Source organism: Stegastes partitus, unplaced genomic scaffold (assembly GCF_000690725.1).
Source record: "Stegastes partitus isolate 25-593 unplaced genomic scaffold, Stegastes_partitus-1.0.2 Scaffold75, whole genome shotgun sequence".
Taxonomy (NCBI): domain Eukaryota; kingdom Metazoa; phylum Chordata; class Actinopteri; family Pomacentridae; genus Stegastes; species Stegastes partitus.
Window position 1 is genome coordinate 182,366 of NW_007577806.1, and position 10,916 is coordinate 193,281.

Consider the following 10,916-nt stretch of genomic DNA (forward strand, 5'->3'; position numbering starts at 1 on the left):
TAATTATGATGATTAATAATAGTCGTAGTAGTAAAAACAACCATCAGTGAAATGCCTGCATTACATAGTTGGATGTCTGTGAGGTGAAGACCAGAAAGTAAAAAAAAATAAAAAAGGTTACCCCGTAAAATAGCTTCATATATTTCTGTGTAATAGGTCTGCCTCTGCAAACGTCAGCGGAGCCTCAGCTTGCAGGATTTTTTTTTCACTCCTCTAAGGCAGACAGAGCTGCCCCTTTCTCTTTCAGGTGTAATCAGATTTTAAAAAATGTTTTAAAAAGCCTGAGTTCACACAGACCTCCTGACTAACAACATCTACAGACAATAAAGCATTAGAAGCAGTAGTCTTCTCATTTGGGTTGCATGAAAAATTCAGCTTTATTGTTGACAGACAGCAGGACCAACAGCAAAGAGACAGTGTTAGACGTTGACATGACACAAGCAGGTAGCAGCTTTTCTAAGAAACAAACAAAAAAAACAACACCCAAAATTAAAGTACGTCTAATATCAGGTTATCAGGAACACTGGCAGGAGGATTCATTTTAAAAAGTGTAGTGTAATAAAAAAATCTGCAGGAAAGTGTTAAAAGGAGAAAGTACAAATAATACAAAAGTGAAACGAATTACAATAAATTAATATCAAATATATATATATGTGTCTGTGTCTGTGTGTGTGTATAGTACATGTACCACATTACATGTAATCCCATGTGATTGTACCAGATATATTAAACAAACCTAGTCATAAACTTGAAGTTACCAGAGCAGTTGTTAGCTTAGAAAAGTCACCTGTGAAATGTTTAATGACGAGTAAGAAACTGTTAAACAAACTACTTCATTAAAGCAGACAGATTCCTCACAAAGCTGCACCACCACATCATGGTGAGACATGAATGAGCTCTCAAAGATCCCTCACTGCTTAGTGGTCTTCACTTCAAAACACAGAATAATATCACAAGACAAAGCAGCCTCATCACCTGCTGCTTCCTATGAATGTTAAATAACAGATCAAATAAATAGGAAATATAACTACGGATATACCAGGTGGTCCAGACGGACACAAGGAGGAAAAAGCGATTACGCTCAGTTTAGTAATTTCACATTAATGCCACTAGAGAGCAGCACAGGCTCGTCCTGTCAGTCTGATTTGGCACAGCGTCCTTCATATCCAAGCACACGCCACACTGTGTGGACATCAGCTATGGTAGGTGCTCACAAAGTGTTTTGTTTCCTAGATCAAGGAAAAGCACCATGTAGTAATTTGGAGCACTATCCACACTTTAAAAAAGTCTTTTAAAAATGAGTTGTGATTATGGCAACGATCCATCTTCCCTTTAATATGATCTCACAATCACAGACAATCATTGATCACACTGACTGAATAAAAATATGCTCTCAGTGTGAGTCAGCGAGTTCCTTTCTGCGTTCAAAGTTAACCGATAAGTGAGACAAACAAGGTTCGGATGATGTCACAGAGCTTCAGATGCGCTGAACTGTCACCTCTATAGTCTCACAAAGTATTAAAGTACAAAGATTAACAAATTTTATCTAACTTTCACTGACACCAATGAGAAAAATCACAGAGAAATCATAGGATGCATTCACAAAACAATGACATTCAGTATGATGTGAACTCATCGTGCATTTTGGTCCAGTATTTGAGTGTAAACATTTGATTTTTTTTTTTTATGTATTTCTTATGGATTTGCTGTGATTTCTCAAACAAACAAACTGTGAACAACTGACCTCACTTACTGACCTCTGTAAGTCAAATATAGGTTCTCTGATAAAAGGGTAACTGGAGTGTTTTCATGATGTCAAGCAACTGTATACAGTACTTGCAAACTAATGTTCAATTAACTGTCATTACACGTCCTAAATGTGTCCAAAAGTCGGCCATGTTGGAGGTCTTCAACAATATAGGGTTGCTCTTTAGCAGCTCCTATGGCTTCTAATTTTGTGTCGTTTTTTTTTTGGCTAGGAGATCACCTTTTTATGATATATGAATATTTGTACACCTTATTACATCTGGTTAGTTTGTTACAATTGCTGTTTATCTGACATATCAAATTAGCTAGCCATGACTTTTGTCTAAACACCTGACATGAACATTAGCTACGCACACATCGTGTTAGCGTTGCTTTATTAGCTAGCAAGCAAAACCCAAACCCAACGAGCTACTTTCAGACAGACTTCACAACAGCAATAAGTATTTTAACCAATAAATACAAGCATTAATTGATTTTTTTAAAAGTATTTTTGTAACAAAACGCTAAGAAAGACGCCAAAGCATACAAATTAGCTCCCAATTCAAAATGAGCTGATGCATAAATGCGACTTTGAGCTAACTGAGACGGCGGGTGTTCAGCTGAGTTGTGAATCAACAATAGGCTGCTGTCATTACAAAATTTAATTATTAACACTGAATATGTTGGGAAACAGCTGGAAAACAGGGAGCTAACATCATACATGTTTGTAGTTGGCTAATTTTTTCCATGGTGTTGGTGATTTAGAGACCCACGGTTATGTAAATAACCCAACGATCTGTTTACTTGGGGATAAACAGGATTAGTTAGGAGGGTATAAGTTGTGTCCGTAGTGTTAATACTTAGGGTGCAATGTTCAAATTGCTTTACCACATTAGGCAAATGTGTCACTAATAAGTTGCATGGGTCCTGTCCAAAAAAATAGGCCAAACACTTACTGTTATTTGAAGAGTTAATGTTTGACATTGTCTGTGGACAGTCAGCAAACACGAGTCCTCACATAACTCATAAACAGCTCTCTGGATTACGGCAAACAGTTCCCTCGTCAATCTAAGGTGACTTTGCAAAAAATAGTTTGTTGTTTCCATCCAGATTTGCAAAGACGGAACAGCAAACAGACTGAGTAAGTAAAATGCAAACACAAACATTTCCACTAGCTGACATGAAGCGATCCGATGTGTCATTAGGTTACGACAGACACTGTCGAGCTTTTTGTTAGACAATAGTTTGGCAAGTTGTTAGTGTTCTCTAGTTATGTTGGTCGTGATATTTGCTGTCTGAAGATAAAAACAAAGAAATGCACATGATGATGCTCTTATACACAAACTTATAGCCGTGAGTGTCTCATACAGCACATGAGACAAACAGAATTCCAATATTTATGGGAATGTTTTAGGTCTGTTTTAGTATGTTTCCATCATTGTTTATGGCAAAATCCTTCAATGAAATTTTTCAAAAATACCAAAAAAGTGACTTAAATGATCGAGGAAATGTGTTCAATATGAAATTCTGAAATTCATTAAATCTTAATTTGAGTTTGAGATTACTTTGATGGAAACATAATTGAAAACAACAGCAGCACCAGGTCCACTGTGGACTGTCCCTGCTGTAGACAGACTGTACCTATGGTATTTTGTTGTCCTCACAAGTGAAATCATCAGTGACTTTGTTTTTTTTTGTTTGTTTTTTTAAATGGACACCAAGACAGAATGGTGCCCAGTCAGCAGCAATGTCAGAGATGTTGAAGGTCAAAAGGTCAGGAAGCAAGAAAGTCTTGCTAAGTTCACAGGACAGACTCAATGGCTTCTGGCGTGGCCCCCGAGGCTTTGGTTTGGTGCGTGACCAGCGGCGATGTCTCCTCCTCTGCCTGGGCGTTGGCCACCGCCTCCACCCGGACCTCCGCCAGCTCCCCCTGCTGCTGCTGCTGCTTCTTCATCTCCTGCTGGTTGATGTGGTGGAGGATTCCCGCACCCAGAGCGTCGCCCTCCACGTTCACAACCGTGGTGGTACGATCCCTGTACGTGACAAGGTTTACTTTTAGCGAACATGGTTTATGTTTCATGGCTACAATTAGTGCTGACTGAAAGACTTACCATCTTACATGTGTCATCATTTGAGGTCAACAGCCTCTACCATGGATCACCTTTCTTGTTCCCTAGCTACAACTATTAGTGGGCCTGATATTATATATATGACTTAAAGAACTCAATGTCCTCATAATTCTTGCAAATCACAGCCTTATGTTTTGTCTTCAACAAAACTCAGGAACACGAGAAGCTCTGGATTGAGTTTTGGAAGTCAGACCTTTCCAGCATGTGGGCCCTGACTCATGCAGTAGGACTGCTCTTTCAGATGTGAAGAATTCCCACATGTTTATGTTTAACTTGCTGCTGTGTATGAGAGTTTGCTCTGACACTGCAGAACATTACCATTTCTTTCTCTTTGTAGGCCTACAGCTCCAGGAAGCCATGGCCTAGTTTTGCTTGTTCTAATAAGCTCAGATCAGATGTAGATGTGTTTGTTTTTTTCATTTGAGAGTCTTCACAAGCTTTACTCACACAATCCAGTCAACAGCCAACATGAGTGACAAGTCGTTGGTCGGCAGGCCGATGGCCTCCAGGATGATGGCGATGGTGATGATGCCACCGGCCGGGATACCCGCTGCACCGACACTGGAGGCTGTAGCTGTCACCCTAGAAATAATAATAATATAATTAGTTAACCAGATTAATGGATGAAAAATGACATTTCTGTTATTATCACCGAGTAAAACTTAACTCACAGAATGGTAAAGATTTGTCCTGCATTCAGCTCGGCATTGTTGAGCTGAGCGATGAAAACGGCGGCGATGCACTGGAAAATTGCGGCTCCATCCATGTTCACCGTGGCCCCGATGGGCAGGATGAAGCGGCTGATGCGTTTGTCTACTCCGTTGTTCTCCTCCACACACTTTATCATGGAGGGTAGAGTTGCTGAACTGGTGAGAGAAACAGTGCCGGCTTCATATTTGACACTTTCAAAATGTAAAAGACCCTTCGGATGTCCATATTGTCTTACCTGGATAAAGAAATTACTGCAAGGTTCTAGGATGCATGCAGTGTAAATGTAAACATCACTCAAGATGTTAGGACTACTTGACACAACATTTATCATATGAAGGAAATATAAAAAGTTGGAGTACCCATGTGGGTGGACAATAGCTTTACTTAAATCCTATTATGTAACCTGCTCTTTGGCTGTTCTGCTAACACATTACCAGTTTTAAGGCTACAAAAGTTTGTCTTGAGGATATTGCAACAGCAAAGATTACTGTACAGAGTTTATATCCCTTATAAATGTGCTCAACAACGTTTATGGCAATATTAGATTATACGATACCCTGCAGGCAAAGATAACATTTTGTCCGAGTGTGGCACAGGATAAAAGTAAGTTTAATGGCAATGTGCCACAATTTGGTCTTTTATTTGTGCAAAGTGAGCAGATAGTGGAGCAAGAGGAAAGGTCAGGGTGTCAAGAGTAAATGCAAACTAAACTGTGTGCACTGCTGCTACTACTGTACAGTGTAACTGCCATCTGACAACTTATTTTTTTAATTCAGGGTCTAAGAGTTTAATCTATACCGCTCAAAAAAATTATCACAGTACAACATCAATTCAACTACACTTCTGGGATATCGATCTGTCTAGTTAGGAAGCTTAAGTGACTGTTGATCCCCCCTCAGTGGGTTAATCATTTTGTTCTCCACTGCCCAACCATTAATATACACTGTGTAGTTTACAAAATGGCGTAAGAATGAAGTGTTCCCTTAAATTTTTGAGCAGTGTATGTAACTCAAAATTGGCACAGATTTCTATCCGTGAAGGTCAGACTGCTGTCAACAGCTCATCAGAGACCTGTGACGTGACAGCACTCATATACCTGGAGCAGGTGGCGAAGGCTGTGGTGAAGGGTGTGATGAGGCCTGACAGGAAACTGAAGGGGTTCTTGCGTGTGAAGCCGAAGTAGATGAGAGGCAGGACGATGCCTCCGTGGATGATGTGGCCCAGGATCGAGGCAAAGATATATTTTCCCAGACTGGTGACCAGGAGAACCACATCGTCCATCTCCACAATCTTACTGCCCACCAAGAACATGATGCCAAAGGGAACATACCTGAGAGACACAAGAGGTACGCAATGAAAAGGAAAGAAAAAGCAGAAGGACAGCAGTTTAAAACAACACTTTAAATCCAAGTACATAACTTTACTACGAGCCTTTAAACACATCCAGCTCCACTCACCACATGATCCACGACACCAGCACCATCGTGGCCTCGTTGAAAGCGTTGAAGAAACGAATGAGTTCCTCTCCTTCTTCTCCCAGCTTTCTCAGCGCCACACCAAACACCATGGCAAATAACACCAGACCAAGAATGTTCATGCCATCCGTGTCAGTGCCAATAGGGACCTAAAACACCCAGTAGAGCCACACTGTGAGAGACTGAACGTGGTGACAAGACTGTGGGAGGGAGGGATGTCAAAAACTTCCCATTACTTCAAATAAAAATGGAGAAACCAACAAAACAAGATAGAGGCTCCAGTCGTACAGAAGCTTTGACAATTTCACCTTGACATCTACTTCGGCAAGACTGTATTTTGGAACTTGCAAGCAGTTTTAGACGAGCCTGAACCTTTGTGCATGGCCTGATTGCAAGACCCACTTCTGTAGAACTTCTTTACAGTCTGTTTTCCAGGGACAAAAGGTACCTATTCCAGGATAGGCACTTATGAGCAGCCCTGAAACACTTATATGCCTCAAATAAGGCAAGAATTTCCTTCAGGATTAATAAAATCCTGTGTTTTATATAACAAACCCTACTTTGTTCTAGTAACAATGTGCTCGTAGAAGTGGAGTTACAGCCAGTAACTACTATATCTCATTGTGTTGGCATCCTTGAAGTTAACGGAGCTGTCAGATCCTACATTGCAATGGAAAAAGAATGGCTGAAAGGGCCAATGTAGAGGGGCAGTTATGTCAATGTTTGCACCACCTTGCACCTGCTACAGTTCCTGCAGTAAAAAGCCACCTGTGCTCAAAATACAAATGTTAGGATGCTGATGTTTAGCAGGTTTAGTATTGTAGTTTAGTGTTTTAACATGTGAACATTTGTCTTTCATGGCAGTACAGTTGATGGAAATGTCATGAGTTTGGAAAGTATTTGGTCATAACCTATTTTGGACCTGATGGTAGCACTAGAGAAAAAGTCACTAAAGTAGTTAGAGGAGACCTACAAAGAAGCATGAACATCTGTACCACATATTGTTATTTTCCAGCCCAAAATGTTGTTCTCAATATGTGGTAGAGAGACAAAAGTGAAACAGTCTCTAGATTCCTTTGGATTTCCTTTAATGAAAGGTCATTTCTAAAGGAAAAAAAAACAACAGCTTTCAAATATGTAACTTCAATGCACAGATACAGTTTAATCGATAACCAGAGAGGGACTTTAAACAGGACAGGTTTTCTTAGGTCACGAAACCCTTTCACACAACAGCAGTTGCTCACTGATGGTCACACACTGTCAACTTTGACGTATGTGTACCCTGTCATTCTGGAAAGGTAAGCTTGTTGAACAATAGAGCTGATACAGTCCGCGGTAGTTTATACGACACCTCTTACTCCAGAGTGTGCGTGTGTGGGTGCGTAGGTCTGTGGAGTTGAAGGATTCAGTGAACTGGATGATGGATAACGAATAAGGACAAGGACAAATCCTGAGCTCAATCCCTTCCCATTGTGCTGAGCTCTCCCACAGCTCCACCAGCTTCATCCCCTGGCACTGGAGGGACTTTCCACCATGACCCATGATAGACAAATACCATGGACAGATGCCAAATTCAGATCCCCAAACTGTTCCCCCATACTGGGTCAATGGGGCCAAGCTGTGGCCACTGGGGCAAAGTAGCAGGATTTAAAAGATTGCTCAAATTTTTTAACAACAAAACACACAATCATGCATTTATTGAAGCCTCTGACTTTTTTGTGTCATAAAAGTTTTTAAGCATCTGTGCATTTTATGCATTCTTAAAAGATTCTTCAGTATAGCAACCATCTGAGCGCAGTGTCTTGGACGAGCTAACAGGATCCTGCTGTGGTAAAAGCCTAAAAAGCCTTTTGTGCTACGATGCTAAATGCTTTTTGTTCAACAGCCTGTGTGCCATCAACCATCTGTTACTCTGCTTCCGAACTTCTGCCTCTCCTGCTGACAAACTAACCAATTCATCATACACTTGTCTAGGATGCAACATCACGACACGGAAGAGGCCCAGCAGTAATGCAGAAACCTGCTGCTTGTTCGTGTGATAAACTGACACATTGTTTATTATGTATTAGGCTCAATGGATATCTGGTGGGTCAGTATGACCTGTATTCCTGTGCCCAACACTCTGACTCACTCATCACAGCACACAAAAGCAACTGTATTTTTTTCAAAGCTGGCAAGTTTTGGCTGAAAGCCTGACCTCATTTGCTGAACTACAGACCAGTGTCACTTCCTGTTAAACCCCACCATAACTCCAACTCTAATATTCATGTTTTGGAACAGTTACTGGGTTGAGATCTCCCTACAGGACGGAACAGATTGAATGTTGGAGCAAGCGTTCCCCTGCAACCAATGCCCAGTCAGACCCCAACATTTCTGAAAACACAGGTTTTCTAAAGGCTTCAGTATGCTTCAAAAGTTGTTCTAACACATCTGAAAGCAAACGTTGGTATCTGTCTACCAACAATAAAAAGTTTAAATGACATGTGGGCAATCAAAGTCCTACAAACCCAGCAGCAGAGAGGTTTGTAATGATGTCCTCCAACAATCCACACTGCAGTTCATTTGGAGCCTATTAACACTTTAACAAACATCTGATTCTATTTCTATCATGTTCCAGCTTTGAATCCCCCCCAAAATACTAAAACACCACAAACTCACAACACTGGATAATCAAAACATCCATATGGACGGTAACACGTAAAATAATGGAAGAAGTCGTTGTGAAGCTATTTGTTGTTGCATTTCAAGAAGCGCAGCACATGTCTAAACCCCTGAACAGGATTTTCAGTGGGTATCTTACAAAGTTACACTAGGCAACAGTAGGTTATAGTCTGAAAATAAAATTCTGTTTTGCATGGCAGTGGATAGTGCTGCATGGAATCGCTGCCTTGATGAAGTCACCTATTTGATTTCACTAACTCGGACTGCTGAGGCTTCACATAAGCTTTGATTTTTGGAATTTTTGCACAGAAGTTGCCTGTGGATTTAATATCCCATTTTTAAAGTTATAATCACACTGTGACAGGACTCTTAAATGGAAAGTATACAGAGGAGGAATAATTACAGCACCTGGGATGTTTCTCAGGTGCACATATGACGTGAGTATTGACGTGAGTATTAAGATAACTGTATTGAACACGTCTAATATGCTTTTTAGTAATAAATGTTGAATGCAAACAAAAGTGTGTTTGAACTGTGCAGACAACATACGAGGCCCTTCATATGTTTGCACTTGTCTACAGGAGCAGCAGGACTAGCATCAGTACTTACACATGACCTGCTACTAGTAACAGTGAATTTATAAATCCTGTTTGAGCAGCTCACATGACCAAGTTTACTCTTCTTGAAATATCAGCATTTCCCCATCAACCTTGAACCCATTGTCCCGAAATCAAGTCTTCCATTAGTCTCACCAGTAGTGCTTATTCAGTGAGTTTGCACCCATGGGTGACTCACACACACACACAAAGCACACAGAGCAAACATGTGCTCCAGGGATGGACAGCAGCTTCACCTCCTGTATTTAACTTAACAGAGATAACTGTTTGACTTACGTAAACACAGTGCATGATTGCATGCATGGGATGCTTCCTGTTCTTACCTTTTGGTAGAGGATGGTCCCATTGGTGTCGTTTCCAACAGCGACCATCTTGTAGTCAGTGGCATACTGTAAAACAAAGCAAAGAGATATGTTTCATTTACTCATTCAGCTTTGTTTAGTCCATTCTACTACTGAAATAGTGGCTACAGTGTCAACATGCAAACATTGAAAAATGTGTGGGCTGTATCCTAATTTGTTCAATTTCAACCCACAGTAATTTAAACTGGAAGTATTTACATGCATAACAGTGCCACAACATGAGGGATTTGACATGTAAACACATTATCCAGGTTTGTGTCATCCACTGCTCATGTACGTATACAGCTCGCACCAGCAGTGGTCAGAGACATGATGATACATGAAGCTATTATTTTCTCGTTTTACTTGGAACCAAAAGGAGAAGTCAGTCCAGCATAGTGATAAGTGCAGCAGTGGCTTGTTGACGGGAAGCCAAACTGTGTACAAGGGAGATAAACTGAGCTAAACCAGGACCAACAAACTTTTACTGACAGAGGACTGGGCATGTTGGAATAGTATAGAACAGTTTCTTTCTGTTGCATGTGAGGATCTTATCCTAAATGTGACTAAAGATACCAAAATTGGAATGCCTGTGTCATCGGAAGATATTAGAGGAAATGGGTAATATATTGAACACAATCATTGACTTCTTTTGCCACATGAGACAATCATCATTAAAGTCATGCCTGAGTGTTGAGCACAGAGTTGGAACATTTAGCTTAGCATAAACACCAGAAGGAAGATTTGAAGCTTGAAATGTAAGTATGAGAATTTGTGGTTTAAGGAGAATTACACGGTTTTACTCCTTCACACTCAGCACCACTGTGCAGCGGTTCTGCTGGTTGTTTGGCACAACTATGGTTAGTCACTGCACTCGGCTGTTGGTTGCTGACAAAAATCTAAAGCACACTTTTTATAAAACCACAAACTGTCATTTTTCTAAATCTGTTTTCCACATATTAAATAACAAAGACAGTGTGTTTATTTATCAGCCTTAGCAGACCCTGTAGCTTCAGCATGCTGGTGCAGCAATGCCAAGCTGTGAACTTCCTACTACGAGTGCAAACCAAATGTAAAGACACCAGTATACCCTCCACAACTGTTGAAGTTGTTTTGTGTGTGTTCTCACTGCACAAAGCAACAATGGACATGTGAAAACTGAGCAGTGACATCAGTTTTCCTAAAATCTCCAATTTACATGTGACACACCAACCATCCATCCATCCATTATCTATA

At 40.5% G+C, this 10,916-nt stretch overlaps 1 protein-coding gene across 1 annotated transcript in view; it reads right to left on the reverse strand.

The window, feature by feature from the left end:
• Positions 1 to 352: 352 nt before the first annotated feature.
• The window catches only part of slc1a4 (solute carrier family 1 member 4), an 18,370-nt gene continuing 7,806 nt past the window's right edge, over positions 353 to 10,916 (reverse strand). Inside the window, exons 3-8 of the mRNA XM_008276499.1 lie at positions 9,663 to 9,728; positions 6,044 to 6,210; positions 5,683 to 5,916; positions 4,547 to 4,741; positions 4,323 to 4,457; positions 353 to 3,779 (exon numbers count right to left, since the gene is read on the reverse strand). Of these exons, the coding sequence (XP_008274721.1) occupies positions 3,548 to 3,779; positions 4,323 to 4,457; positions 4,547 to 4,741; positions 5,683 to 5,916; positions 6,044 to 6,210; positions 9,663 to 9,728 (1,029 nt within the window). The 3' untranslated portion in view covers positions 353 to 3,547. The remainder of the gene's footprint in view (positions 3,780 to 4,322; positions 4,458 to 4,546; positions 4,742 to 5,682; positions 5,917 to 6,043; positions 6,211 to 9,662; positions 9,729 to 10,916) is intronic.